This window comes from Artemia sp. Qi Xiang Cuo, chromosome 10 (genome assembly GCF_049724085.1).
Source record: "Artemia sp. Qi Xiang Cuo chromosome 10, ASM4972408v1, whole genome shotgun sequence".
NCBI classification, from domain to species: domain Eukaryota; kingdom Metazoa; phylum Arthropoda; class Branchiopoda; order Anostraca; family Artemiidae; genus Artemia; species Artemia sp. Qi Xiang Cuo.
In genome coordinates, this window is record NC_142803.1 from 37640159 (window position 1) to 37655809 (window position 15651).

Here is a 15651-nt window from a genome sequence, read left to right on the forward strand (position 1 = left end):
ATGATGGTCAAATAATATAATCTAAATTCAAGGTGAGCTATTTTCAAGTCCAAATCCGATTATGAAATTAATTCAATAAAAACCATAGGGAATCACATATATTTTATTGTATTAACAGTTTTACTGTATGAATGAGATTATATCCAAAAAGAGGAGTTTGCAGCATGAACTCTCAATGTAGACTGTGAAACCATGCTGCTTGTGCAAGAATTATTATTTGAAGAATGAATGTAGTGTTGCATCAAAGGTCAGTGAGATACTACGAGCAGTTCAGCTCAACGAAAACAAATTCTCCCCCCTCCAACAGTGCCAAGAAAACTCTGTCAAAAAACGAGAGTCACCGAGCCTGTCAAGTAACACACCAGTGTCCATTGAAGCACCACCACCAGCTCATTCCGGGGAATTTAAGACCCCCACCGTATTCTATCACCACAAAGAAGACCCTACTTCCATCCAATCGGGTTATGGAAGCATCGAATTACGTGACTTTAGTGTAAACCAGTGTTTTAGTTCTAGCTTATGTCCCCCCAAATCCCTACTTAATAATATCCCCATAATTTGTCCGCTGTCCTCCATTTTTCTCAAGCCCGGTCTAACCCCGACTTTTATTCCTGCTTCTCTAACAAATTCCAGCCTTCATCCCGAAAAAGATGGCTCTCCCCTCCCAGATCCACGTTCCCCCCACCCCCCACTGCCTCCCACAATTAACAAACAAAAAATTGCTCTCTTTAGTAACCGTTTTACTTTCCCAAAGTTGCTTGTTACGAACGCCGAAAGCCTGAATTTCGACAAATTGATCGATCTAGAGGCCCTCTGTCAAGTACACAAAATTGATGCAATTGCCGTAACTGAGGTACAAGCACAGAACCCTGATTTATTGAAAATTAATAACTACTCCCAATTCATAAAACTTCGTCCCCATGATCACCCCCTAGGTAAAAAGGGAGATCGAATACTATTATTTGTAAATAATTATCTCTTTCCTAAATTAATTCATACTCCCAACCTTTCAGATTACGATGAAATCATTTTGGCAAATGTAAGCCCCAAAGTTTCACAACGCCCCTTTAATTTGATTGTGTTTTGCTGCTTCTATTATTCTCCAAATCAAAGCGCTGCGCAAAGACAGCGATTCTACCAACAACTGCACAGTAGTGCCGACTTTGTCCTATGCAAATTCCCAAACGCCAGTATTTCCTTAGTAAGTGATGCTAACGATTTAAAGTTAAATCACCTTTATAGTTTCCTGACATTAAAACAAATAGTGAAAATACAAACAACAAAAGAACCTTCAACCCTTGATTTGCACCAATATGCAGACTTTCTAGGTCCCTCCTGTCCCCTTGCCCCCGTTAGGAAAAAGTTATCATTTTTGTTTATTAATGAAGCCTCTCAGCAGCTTTAATCATGCTTTTTCTGTTACTGAGTTCTCCTATTACCCAATTTCCAATGATGGCCTTTACACATTTGGATCTTGGATTACCAATGAAAACTGGCTGGCCCTCAAAGGAAAAAATTACATTAGTTTTAAAGTCTCCGAATTCCAAAATCTGATTAAAACAAAATACATAAATTCTTTCCCTGTGAAAAAAGTAACAAATATTGCTCAATAAAAGCCAGAGAGTACTACCAGACTGAAAAAAACTAATCGGATCTAAATATATTCCAAGATAGAATGACTAACTACCTAAAGCGAAATTACTGGATGAGCATATAAAAAAAGAAAAAGATAGATCAGATCCTTCATATTATAAATGCAAAGTCCAGGATTTATTTTCTACAAAGCCAAAACAATGGTACAATAGAATAAAGAAAATTTTTGGGAAAACACATAATAATATAGATTTCCATTTCCAAGAAGACCCTTCAGTTATAGTCAATGATCTGAAGAGGTTTCTTTCTTCCATAGTTCAAAACCTCCCTCCCCTTTCTTTTGACTCTCCTTATGATTTGTGCTCTCTCAATTTTCCTGTTATTTCGCCCTCGGATGTGGAGGCAAAAATTAAGAACATTAAAAAGTGTAGTATATGTCCATTAGACATTCCGATTGTACTAATTAAAGCCTTTGCCGACAATCTCTCAGAGCCTTTGTCCTTACTTTTTAATGAAATTACCTCTACTGGTAAATTTCAAAATTGTTGGAAATTAGGTTTCATTACTCCCGTAAAAAAGAAACGTAATAATCAAGATTTTGATGGTGTCCGTTCCATTACTCTTACTCCAGTTTTTCGAAGTTATATGAAAGCTTTTTAGCTGAGTGGTTGAAAGTAAAAATAATCCCAAATGTTGACCAAAGACAATTCGGAAACCTACGTTCTACATCTACTACCCACTATCTTGTTCACCTTATAGACACAATATACAACACACTCGAAAAACCCAATACCTGGCTCAAGGTTATCGCTGTTGACTTGCAAAAAGCTTTTGATTTAATCAACCACAATATACTATTAGAAAAGATTTCTAATGTCTTTCAAGTTGACCCTTATTTAATTAGAATAATTGCGTCTTTCCTCTCTAACAGAACGCAAGTCGTGAAATACCTGAATGTATATTCTGATCCCCTCTCAATTTATAATGGTCTGCCCCAAGGAACCCTCTTAGGTCCAATTTTATTTCTTACACTTATATATCACCTTTTGGTTTATGTTCTGACGAAGTGGATATTCGATGATGATCTTAATGTCTTAGAGATATGTATCGCAAAGCCTATCGACAACCCAAAGAAAGACTCAGAATTGATATCAGCCGAACATCTTACAGATGATTTAACTTACAGCCCTTTGAAGTCAACTGTCATTAGTATCAATGTCCTCAGAGCTCCCCCTTCCTTCTCCCGTGTTATCCCCCTTAAATGTCTGTTACTACCATGAAATTACTGGGTGTTACCATTTCAAGTGACTTACAATGGGATTGTCATATTAATGACATCTTAAAACGTGCAAATGCCGCATTTTCCCTCCTTAAACTCCTTAAAAAATTTAAATGCCCTAAATCGCACTGTTTGAGGATTTTCCTGTCATTTGTACGCCCAACTCTTGAGTACGCCTGTCCTGTTTGGCATCCTGGCATTTCCATTGAATTGTCGGACAGAATAGAGGCAGTACAAAAAAGGTGCCTAATAATTATCTTCAATGAGGGTAAAGTACCATATATTTCCCTTTTTAGGAGAGCTAATCTTGTCATCCTTAAGGAAAGGAGAGCAAAAATTACCTTGCGTTTTGTTAACAATGCCCTTCACAACTCCCCTTTTCCCCGGTCAATATTCACCCCTTCGACCCCGCCTCCCGCGTTCTGTGTCAACAAAAATCCCCCTTCTCGCCCCAATAAGAGTTTGCACTGAAAGATATATAATAACTTTTATCACTTACATAGTTGACATTTTCAACCACTGAATCTCCGCAGCCTCCCCCCCCCCTCACTCACTCTACCTCATAGTTATTAATTAATTCCCATTTTTCAAATTTGGGGGTTTTATATTTATGTTTGTTAGTCACCAACTAACTTATGTTTTTGTTTTAATTCTACTTTATCCCCTTGTTAATTTTACGATTTTTTTTTTTTTTGGGGGGGGGGGGCATTTTTACTGACTTGAGATTGGCCTTCTAATTTTATGAGTTTACTTTGTACTTTGTTTTTAACGTTTTTGACATTGACCCTTTTATAATTTTCTGTTGTTGTTTGATTGTTTGTTTTTGTTGTTCTTTTTTTGCTGTATTTGACGCTAAAGTGCGAATTCGGCCCTTTTGGGCTTGTGATAGCCATTTTTCAGCAATAAATCTTATCTTATTATCTCATACAAACAAACGTAATAAATCCAAATAATACTCCCAAGAAAAAATCGTACTTTTCAAGTGGCTGAAGAAAATAGTTATGAGCATACTTAGGCGCGTAACAATCTTAGCCGCGTTTTCAGGCTCAGCGGGTTCGAACACGTGTTGTTCTCATCTAGTTTCAAGTTTTTCGTCTAGTTCCAGCGGGTTCGAAGTTTCAACCCCGAGTTTAATGCACTAGATGCACTGATGCACAACGCTTGATGCACTAGACGAGATCAACCCGTGTTCGAAGATCCGATTCTCGAAAGGAAAGTGAAAGATCTAATTGAAAATAGACTGTTGGTATCGGATAACATTTTACTTTCTTGGTCATACAGGGTTAACCCCAAACTCAACAGTGTTTCTAGGCACCCATCAGCTGCTAGAAAACAAGCTTCCCCAGTTATAAAGTTGTTTGCATCAGAGGGTGATGTACAACTAAGCTAATTGAATAAGACAAATCTTATTTCCGAGAAATATATTCCACACAGGGGGATTTCACCAAGACCCTAAAAGGGATCAGAATTTTAAATAAGTTTTTAATTTTAGGTTTTTAAACCAGAAACCATTTTAGGTTCAGCGTCAACTGAATTCATTGGACTAAGGGTTGGCATACTGCCCTCTTCCTCAAGTACGTCACTACTAGGTTTTACGCGGGTTATTTTGAAATTTGGATCAGCGGCTACCAGTCTGTAATTGTTCATCCGTTAGCGCACCTTCTTCACCATTATGCTCTTTATTCTCTTTAAAATCTTCTTCAGAGTCAACCCCAACCTAAAATAACAGAATATTTTAAGATCCTTCTGTTATAAATTATTTAGCAACCAAATTATCTACCTCGACTATACTAATGTGCATTCACTCCATCCAGTTCCACTCTCGAAAATTAATAAAATAAAAACCGCTGGTGGCAATCGAAGTTAACTAATATCTAATTCTATTTAATTATAAAATAGCAATTAAAGTAAAAAAGCACAGACACTATATAGTTTTCAATTTACTTTCTACTCTTCTTTTTGGGTGACTTGCGACTCTCGCTATCTTCTCGTTTTCTTTTTGAAGATGAGCTGGAACTCCTAAAAGGAATATATAATAAATTAGACTGTCTATTCGTCAACTGCTAGGGAGATGCATGGGGCACTGATTCCTCTATAAAACCAAATGGATTTAACGTATATCTACGAAAAATATACATTAAATCATCATTTTTCGTTAATCTAAAAGAAAAAGGGATGTCAGTTGATTTTCTAGGAATTCTTAAAACCTGAAAAATTAATAATAAAAAGAATACGTGAACTAAGAAAAAGCAGAGAGAGAGAGAGAGAGAGAGAGAGAGAGAGAGAGAGAGAGAGAGAGAGAGAGAGAGAGAGAGAGAGAGGGAGGGAGGGAGGGAGAGAGAGAGAGAGAGAGAGAGAGAGAGAGAGAGAGAAAGAGGGGAGTGGGGGAAAATACTACTCACTTGTGGTGACGGTCATGGTCTCTGCTAGAGCTTTTATGTTTATCTTTCTTCGGAGACGAATGTTTTGACCTTTTACTATCATATTTATCATGAGATGATCCTTTCTTCTTTTTTGATGATCTGTCCTCCTCTTCGTAGTCTCCAGTTAGACGCTTACGATCCTCTTCGGCCGCCTCTCTTTCTAGATCAGACCAGTCTTTACCCGATTCCTCAGCTGCTTCTTCATCTTCTACAAAAAAAAGGGGAAAAATTAAAACAAATCATACTTCAGAATAATTTTCTTACAGCACAATTTTTTTTTAATTTTCAGAATCTAAAAGATGGATTACTGCAGAAAAGTCTAATTCGTAGAAGAATTTTACTATTTACTTGAGTTTAGCTTAAAAAACAAAAAAATGTCAGAAGTTCAATTAGCCCTAAATCATAAAAAAAAATTCAGTCTAAGAAAGCGGCGGATCAGATAGGAAAAGCCTGTAAAAACTCCGTCCCCTTGTGAGATGAATGACGTCAGTCTCTCGCCTACCGAATTTAAGAAAGAGCTTCCAGTTTAGTATCTTATGGATTTCTGGGATATATGGTTAAGCGTGCCCGGTAGTTGTAAGGCCATACAGCAAAACTCCCAAAATGGAAATCAGTTGCACAGTAATCTTTATGCACGGCCATCCCAATAACCCACTTCCATTATCGCGAAATAAATATCGATCTTTTACACTTTTATTGTCAGAGGTTCGATCAGAAAATGTGAAATAGAGAAAAAGCTTATACAGTAGTACTAAAAAAGCACTGTCAATTTAAACAAATAAAATCTTTGGCCCCATCTAGTTGCACTACACTATAATTCGTTTTTCTAGATAATAAACAAATCAATCACCATTGATATTTAGAAAAAAAAGAAACACCATATTACAAAAAAGCTACGAAATTTCTAGCTTAGAATCGGAAAGCAGTGTCATAACCATCTACATAAAAAAAAATGATGATAAAAAACCAGTTTCTTAAACCTCAAAATACTAAGGTCTTATTTATATTATCTTTGTTTTTGCAATGAGGCTTAAGTATTCATGCAAGTAGCCAAAAATGGGGAAAGAGGAGCTTTAAAGTCGCCAGTCAACCAGCTACAAAAGAAAAGATGATGTAGGGCAGGTTTCTTACAAGAAAAAGTGCAATTTAATCAAATGTTGATTGACATTCTCACAGACTTCGCCCTTCTCAGGCCATAGGAGAAACAAATTTCATGATAGCCAAGAAAATGCCAAAAAACTAAGGGACCAAAACCAATCACATAAATAGCTGTAAAGAGAAGCTCTAACACTATTCTTACATATTTCCAATCTTCAAGGATTTTTTTTTTTTTTGCGAAATTTTTTAAGAAAAAGAAAGCTTCTGTAAGATCATACATTTGAATTGAAATCGCCCGCATCTTACTGGTAAAGTTGAAGGGCCTCCCAAAACCGTGCAAACATTTAAATTGAGATTGTTCCCACTTTACTGGCAAAGTTGAAGGGCCCCCCAAGACCGTGCAAACCTTTAGACTGAAATCTTTTACACCTTACTGGTAAAGGTAAAGTGCCTCCCAAGACCCTGTAAATATTTAAATTGAAATCGTTCACACCCTACTGGTAAAGTTGAAGAGCCTCCAAAGACCATGCAAACATTTCAATTGAAATAGTTCACACCTTACTGGTAAAGCTAAAGTGCCTCCCAAGACCATGTACACATTTGAATTGAAATCGTTCACACCTTACTGGTTAAGTTCCTCCCAAAAGTTTTTTTTTATAGTATAAAACCTATTCCTTTTTCGAGCTAGATTAGAGAGCAATATGTAATACTAGGGCAGCTTTTGTAAATAAATGTTGAATGAATATTCTCCTAATCTAAACATCGTTTAAATAATATATATCTTTCTTCTACTATTTCTAAAAGACATTAATTCTTTGATCAGCTGAAAACCTTTACGTTGAATTTCGATATTTCACAAGCGAGTGGTTATAAAATACAATACATTTTAGCCTTACTAGTCGGACGAAAGGCACCGAAGAGGGAAAAACAAAGAGGAAGCAATTGCTCCGGGCGTAGAAATTTTAGGGGCGAAAAATTTGAAATAGATTATCTAATGTCTAAAAACCCCTCACAAAATATACCAGGTCCTAGTCTATTAGTTTTTATTTCTTTTGGGGTTAAATCACAAACACAGCATCTGCAGGGAGTCTGGGGTAGTGGCGTAATTCCGTCAAAATCCTAGAGAGGGGGGAAAAGTTGAAGCCAATTCTCCAAAATCAAGTGAAAATGACAGTGAAAACTGAAAAACCAACCACATAGTAACAAAAAAGGTAAATATATACAAAATAACCTATACTATCCCATAACCTACACTCTTTTGTGAGGATTGGAGAAACAATAGCGTGTCCCCATCCCCCACCCAAAAAAAAGGAAAAATTTTTCATAAAAGTTCCAACTTGGTCCCCAAGTGGTGAAGCAAAGCGAGACACATTCAGGAAACTACGCATAAAATTAGTTTTGCGTTCTTTTAAATTTCTTTTAAAACTTTCTTTTAAAACCAATATACATTGAAATTTATATTTGATTAATTTAAATTTAAGTAAACTATTAAAATTAAGTTTGTTTCAAATTGTTTAAAAATACATTGCTATGTAAACCTCAATAATATCTACTGATTGCACGCAGTGTGTATAACGAGATATTGCCGTTTACTATTAAAAAAAAAAAAAAAAAAAAAAAAAAAAAAAAAAACTATGAATCTATAAGCATTGCCACGGTTTTCAGTTTAATTATTGACCAAGTGATATTTAGCCTACCGATACTATCAATTATATAAAGTAGATTATGGATATAATAATCGGTCTCTTACCACTACCGCTATAATCACTGGAAACATCGGAATCCGCTTCAGAATATTCACTTTCTTCTGATTCATCTTCACCAGTTTCTGAACCAGATGGCTAAAAAAGAATAAGTTTATCAAATATTCAACTTAGTTTTAAATACACAAATATTTTTTGGCCAGCGCATATTATACGCATTTTGTTCAAAGAGACGAAAAAAGATCCGATTGATAAATCTTAAAGTAATTAGACTATTCTGAGAAAAAAAAAGCATAAATTTTGACTCTTACTATATAAAAATAGAAGAAAAATAGAGAAATAAAATATATTTTCCTTTTTCTTACTGTAGTAAAACGCTACTTTAAATTAAAATAAAAAGAATAAATAAAGGACAATTGAAGAGCGATTAAAATATTACAGCAGTAAAACAATCACTTACACTTAATTCATGCTTAACTCGGTGAAAAAAAAGTCATGAATTCAAGCTCTGAATGGCGAATTAATCTTGATTGGAGACGACAAAATAAGAGCCAGGCCCAAAGCGTAACCAAAGAACGGGACAGTACTATTAAATTCCTTGTACTCCTTTATTTTTCCAAAAGACAATGTCAAACGAACTTAATTCCTCTTAAACCAATTCCCAGAATTTAGGCGATTAAGCAGAGTATTTGTCTTATCTCAACAGTGCTAAATATAAAAAAAAAGTATATATTTTCTTATGATTTTTTAAAACAGACATCTTTGGGACTTGGGAGGTCAATTTATGCGTCCTGGGAGCTGCCCCAAAAATTCTCCGTAAGGAAGGTTCCAGAGTTTCAAATGTTATCCACAATTGCATGTAAAACAAGCAAGTTTTATACGAAAGGTTAAGCAAAAAAAAAAAAAAAAAAAAACTTAATTAGTTGCAGTTTAACTTACACAATTTTTTTGTATATAAGAAACATGTTCCCTTTTTCACATAGAAAGTTAAGTTCAAAACACAAGAACCAGCCAGATTATACTAGGCTACGGACAATATGGGTGAAATCATAATATTCTAGAGAAGGAACACAGATGTCTAACCTCCCCTACTCCTAAGTACGTGTCTGCTGACAAGAATATGGGGTTGAAACAGAATATTTTAGCAGAAATTGATAGGACTTGTCCTTTTTCAGAAGAGATAAATAGAGAGAGAAAGAGAAAAAGAGTAAGAGGAAAAGAAGAGAGAGAAGGAAGTTTAGGAACCGAGAGAAATATACTGAATACGTTAAAAAGGAGAAAGTAAGAGATACAGGCGAGGTAAATGAGAAACACTTTACCTGATAAGCTTCATCCTCCTCGCTTTCCTCGTCTTCAACTTCTGCTTCATCGCCAGAGTCTGGATCTAAGAAACTCCAGCCTCCTGTTTCAAAGAAGCCCTCAGGATCCTCAGTGATCGTTTTCATGATCTTTGTCCAGTTAAGAGATTGTGTTCCCTCAGTGTAACGAATGTCACATGAACTGGGAAAAGAAGCTTATTAGAAAATGGATCATTGGCGTTTTGATTTTGTTAGACAGTAGAGAACAAAAAACGTATGCAGGTCTAGCAATCATAGAGGAGGAAGAAGGGGGGGGGTTAGACCGTAAGAAAAAAAATTTGACAGTTTTATAGGAGTTTGTGTCTTTCGGGCCAACCCCCTAGGGTATCTTTTTAGAAGCTGTATGTGTTTGGCACCACACAGACACTGGGGGGGGGGGGGAGCTAGTTCTAAATACCACCTAAGGCAAGTTACCCCACAAACATACGGATGAAGTTGTTAAGGAGATGAGGCACAATTTTCAAATGAAATCCGCCAAAAATATGCAAATAGTACCGAATGTTAAATAATAAAGAATGTTGGTATAGGAAAAACACTAAAAATAGGTACGTTTTGCCAACAAAACGGGTTTTTGTTATTTTTTTACACTCCCTTCATGCGCTACAGTCAACAGCTCGGACATTTGGCTCTTGCATCGTTCAGGGCTCAAACTTTCGTCCTTTACACATTGGCTCCCACTTCACTGTACTGGGCCTTAGGGATTCAGACATCACTTATATCAGTTGGCACTTGCACCTTGGGCAGTTCATTGATGGGTCCTCGTAGGATTCGTGTCGCCTCCCCCCCTTAATTCTTCTGCTACGGTTGACAGCTCCGACCTTTTCCTGGCAGATTTGAAATTATTATTCCAAAAATTTCCAAATCTTTAACTCGTGCACTTTAGTTTGTTGCTTATCTATTTATATGCATAAATTTATGCGCTAATTTAAATAACTTCTCAGAACTGTAACCATGCGTGTGATTATCCTTGTTGGTCAAGATGGGAGATTGCACTTCTCCTATGTGAGATTTTCAGCTATGGACAATCCATTAGTGAAGTTTTCATTTCAACCCGAAGCCATTTTTGAGGGGTTTCGGGCTATTTTTCAAATTTCAACTAAATTTGTTTTCGCAACAAACTTTTATCATTAAGATTCTTCGAAATAATAGTCATCATTACAGAATCAGCTTCAAAGGGTGATTCTTTCTCACTTAACGTTATAAATTTTGGTTACTAAGGGCTATCTTTTTTTCTTTACTAGCTTGTGGTCTATTAACACAAGTCTAGCTTTACTAGCCCTTAGTCTAGTCTGCCTTGCACTTTGTCCAATCGAAGGCAAACCATTATTTATTTTGTATACCGTTCCAACGACGGGTTCTAGTTGCATATATTTCGCTAGCTCGACACCGTGCAGGTATTGTTGATTCATATTCGCTTGGAGTTTCTGCTTCGCGCGATTCCATTTGGAAATCCCTAGCTCCACCAAACACCAAATCCTCGAATACTCCCGAAGCTTCTTATATCCCCCTATCTGAGTGGAAAACACATTTTTTCAATGAATTCACTGCATCAGATCCAACTTAAGAGTCTAAATATATATCCGAACTTCATGAATTTCTATCTATTTACCCGGAGTCTCACTATGTTGTTGCAATGAAAGCCATAATAACGACAGTCTCCAAAGCTGAAACAAAGAGCTTGGTTTGGCACAGATAATATTAGTGTACTATATGTTATCCATGGAATCCCTTTGCTAATGTCACACCTAGGATTGCTCATGCAGATGATTTTCGATACTTTTACATTACCGTCGTCCGAATTTTAGGTCAAATTAGGTTGAATTATAGGCGAGTGTTCGACTTTTAGACCTATAACAATCCCAACTACATTCTGTAGACTGTTTGAGTTGTTTTTCTGTTGATGAGGTAAAGAAGAAATGTAGCGTTCTGCCATACCAATTTGGTTTTCAGAATAAAATAGGGTGTGTCGATGCCCTTAGTGTTGTAGTTAATTGTCCTAATGGAGGGTGAACTGGCCCAAAAAAGTCTCGTTAAAGCAGCACACGGATGCTAGGCGTACATTTGACTCGTTGGTACATGGAGCCATGCTCCTTCATACAGCAAAAAGAGACGTTGACCCATCTGCTATTCACACCCTGAGAAACTTAAATTCGTGGCTTAAAGTATGCCTTAAAGTTATGAATCCATTTAAGCTTTCCAATTCATCTTAAATTAACACATGCTCAACGAAATAGACTTTCTTGTCCCAGTAGCCTACCGAATGATCTGAATATTTTTTTTTTCTGTTTATAAAAGTACGCACCAAGGTGCTATCACCTCGCCTATTCTTTTAAACAACGGTGTCTTAGACGCTCAATCAAAATACACATTCTCATGTATTGAGATACCAACAAACGTGATATTTGTCTGTTATGCGGATGATGTTCTTAATCTTAGCAGCTCGGTACAGCGCATCCAAGGAAACTTCAGCACACTTGAGTGAATATTCTAAACTGGGTTTGGAATTTAATTCTGAAAAATCTGAGGCTCTTCTATTCAGTTGAGGTAATTCGGCCTCCACCCCGTCAGTCCAGCTAGGACGTTCTTTAGGAAAGCCAGTTGAAAAACTTGTTTTCTTGGTCTACTAATTCGGCCGTCCCTATATCTAACCCATTTGCTGCTGATTTTGCATCCTGGGAAAAAAATGTGGTGGGTCTTAGGTTTTAGTTGTCCGTACTAAAAAACGTTTCATCCGAATAATCCTCGCATTACTATATAATTCAACAGCGCTACCGCATTTTCTATACATAGAACCATTTTGGAAAATTTTCTCACAGACAGATAAACATAAACTCCGTTCAGTATACTTTAAATTTGCAAAATGTTTACTTCATTTACCCCCGTGGATCTGAAATGCAGCATTAATCCGAATTCAGCATCGAATTGATTGAATCGAAATTCAGGAAGCATAAAATAGCCGCCCCAGCAATAGCTCTATCAAAACGTACTTTGAAACATAACCGCAAAATGAGTTTTCATCCATTGTATCCCCTTCTTATACAGTGATGTTTAAAGTTATATGTATGTAACTGTTATTCAGCATTTTATCCTTATTAATGGTTCTGATAAAAATTGTCATGACTTCTTCTTTAATTATTCCCTTTTTTCGTTTTCTCTATGTTATACTCCGTCTTTGTGTACTTTTTTTGTATTGTATGAAGGGTTAGAAATAAATAGGTACATAAATAATTGTTTGATCAGGGGCACACTGCATAGCGAGAGAAACAATGCTGACAGAACCTGGTTTCAGGAGTTCCGCAATGCAAAACCAAGAAACGGTTTAAGATAAAAAGCAAAATATTAGTAATTAATTTAGACTTTCTTTTCAGGTAAAAAAAAAAAAAAAATTGGAATAAGAAATGGCCTTCATCCAAAAGAAATCAGTATCTTAGTGGCTGTTCATGGATTGTATGAGGTTTTATTTCAAAAAAAAAAAAAAAAAAAAAAAATTTTGGTTGCTCAAAAATGGCTCTCCGATTAAAAACACAGGAGTTAGTTTTAGCCAACAATTTTCAGAAATACGCCCATCTTATCGAACGCTCAGACAAAACAAAAAAACGTACAAATTATTGCGAAACTGTAGAAAATAATGGGGAGGATTTCTAAATTGGGGAAGGGGGAACTCCCCTCCCAATTGAATACATGAGTGTAATCTCATGCATAAAATACGTATTGAAAGTGACAGGGGGGTAAAAGAAAAGATACACGAAGACAAGAAAAGTATTTCCCTATGTTTTTCGTATAGTTCACCGGCTTTGGGGTTTTGCTGAGCTTTCGAACTATTGCTGAGCTTTCGAACTAGCAATTGGATGTATGAGTAAATGGAAAAGAGATAAACAGAGAAAGAAAAGGATAAAGAAAGATAGAGAAAGGAAGAAGGGTGTGCAGCACAAAGGACGTGATTTTATCACTGATAACGTTTTAATAACCAAATAAAATTTTCGCCTATAGCTAAACTGTTGGTGAAATGGGGGTTATTTTTTTTTAATTTACTTTCTTTTCGATGACTAACTTTCAACTTTTTGTGATGATTTCAAGTTCATAAACACTGGCAATAGGGTCTTTTAGCCTTCAAAACAGTGAGAGATATTTGAAATCTGAATGAAATATTCATTTCATCCAAGTTAGAAGATTTAGAACTGTATAGCAAAAGTAGTCTTGAATTGTATAAAACAGAACCTGCCTTATTCTTTGTTATATTAGTTAGTTTGATAGACGTTTTCGTCAAGAAAGAACAGTGTTCACCTAGTGAAAACTAGTAAATACTATGGCATATGTGTTATATATGGTATACCTTACCTATGTAAAAACAACAAAAAGCAATAACAACAAACAAATATTAGATACTAATATTTTTACAGGCCAAGTAACCATTTTTGCGGCCTTGGGAGACTGTTTCCCAAGTAGTGTGGGGATAAGCTTCCATGAGAAGATGAACAACTAAAATCAAGTGAACTAGTACTTTTGAATAGAACAGACTTTTTGTCGTAGTATCTGCTGTGGTTTCGCCATCTTCACATTTGAATGACCAGTCAAAATTGAATTTCAAAATATATTTCTTTATATTACGGGAAAAGAGAAATTGCACGTGACTAAGTTTTGAAACCTTTTATTTGTTGAATTAATTGATCATCTAGAAAAGAAACTTACTTCAGCCACTCTTTGACGTGATCCAACATGTTCATTGGAATTGCATTAATCATTGACACTTTACGATTATAATCCTTGAAAATAAAGACCATGTCGAAGTTTTTGAGGCTGAAAGAAACTCTCTCAAAATGGACTAATTCAACTTCTTCCAATGACACTACAAAAGGAGGCCACTCCGTAAGATTCACAAGACTGCCAGAGGTGGGCTGTAGCAAGACTGTACTTCTGAATGGAGCACCAGGAAATCCAAGCTCTTTAAATGGTGTATCAAATTCAATCTCGCTGTTCGTCATTTTTGCCACCTAGAATTAATCAAAATGAATTGAGAAATCCGAACCATACTAGTAATATTTCTAATAAATGCATTTAAAGAAAATAGATATTGCCCAAAACCTGTCTGCTTTTATCACAGGACAGTTGAGTTTAAAGATAGAATAGCTGGATAAATTAAATAAAGAAGATGTTCCCGAAAACATGTGCAGATTCATGAAGAAGAAAAAGGGTATAAAAAAAATTGTCTCCCTTAAATCATCCACTAGCACCTCCCTCGGCTCCTATAATGGTGTGTTGTTGGTGCACCGTTGGTTATGACGAAGATAATTTAAGAATAATTCAAAAACAGAAACAAGAAATACATGCAGTAAAGTTCAATCTTTAATAAGCATGGTCTTGAGACACAAAGGGCGTTTACCATTAAAACATAAACATAAAAGTGATTAGCCAAAAATGTTTAGTTTCTATACAAAATGTCCTTATGAACCGAAAATTATTTATGCTTAATATGTTCTAGAAATCAATAGCCTCAAGTGAGAAACTGACCTTATCAGTGAAACTAATAAACGCCGATTTGAGTTTATGTCTCAGTTCCCTTTCGGCCTGTTCAGCGGCTAAATCATCCCTGTCATGCATATGCTGATGTTTTCCCAAATCCGTTGTAATCTCGCCAACTTCTGTATAGAACTGCACATCATTATGTTTCTTCTTACCAAACATAATTGCGTTCTAAAAATGAGAATATTTTAATCAGAAAATAGGACAGCTGCTAAAAAAAACGAGCAAGGGGTAAAAAATATAATAAATATAATAATTGCATCCATCATTTTTGGAAACTAAATGTTCTCAGTTCGGGAGGAGTGATATTTAGAAGAGCTTTTTAAAAGTAACCTAGGTATAAGGTTTTTTTGTCCTGATATCATTTTTTTTTTGTCCTGATGTCATCGTCTGAATAAGCAATCTTATACCACTTCTATGTTACGCAGCCGAGACCTGGAACCTGAACTAGGAACAAGAGAGGTAGCAAAGGATAACTAATCAATCCATCCGGGACAAGACGGGCCAGCTTCTTGTGGCACATGCCATAAAAGATTGCAGGTGGTGATACCTTAGCCACTTACTACGTTTGGACAATCTCCCATGCAGTGCACCACTGGCAACGAACGAGGTCATGCCGCAGAGGCAGACTCAGAAACAATGAGACCAGACAGATCTACGTAGCCTGCACAAGTTAG

General features: G+C 36.1%; 1 protein-coding gene across 1 annotated transcript in view; it reads right to left on the bottom strand.

Moving 5' to 3' along the window:
- Positions 1–4729: 4729 nt before the first annotated feature.
- The window catches only part of dre4 (SPT16 homolog, facilitates chromatin remodeling subunit dre4), a 78117-nt gene continuing 67195 nt past the window's right edge, over positions 4730–15651 (bottom strand). Inside the window, exons 15-20 of the mRNA XM_089095395.1 lie at positions 14963–15145; positions 14144–14445; positions 9416–9596; positions 8144–8234; positions 5275–5503; positions 4730–4891 (exon numbers count right to left, since the gene is read on the bottom strand). Of these exons, the coding sequence (XP_088951521.1) occupies positions 4813–4891; positions 5275–5503; positions 8144–8234; positions 9416–9596; positions 14144–14445; positions 14963–15145 (1065 nt within the window). The 3' untranslated portion in view covers positions 4730–4812. The remainder of the gene's footprint in view (positions 4892–5274; positions 5504–8143; positions 8235–9415; positions 9597–14143; positions 14446–14962; positions 15146–15651) is intronic.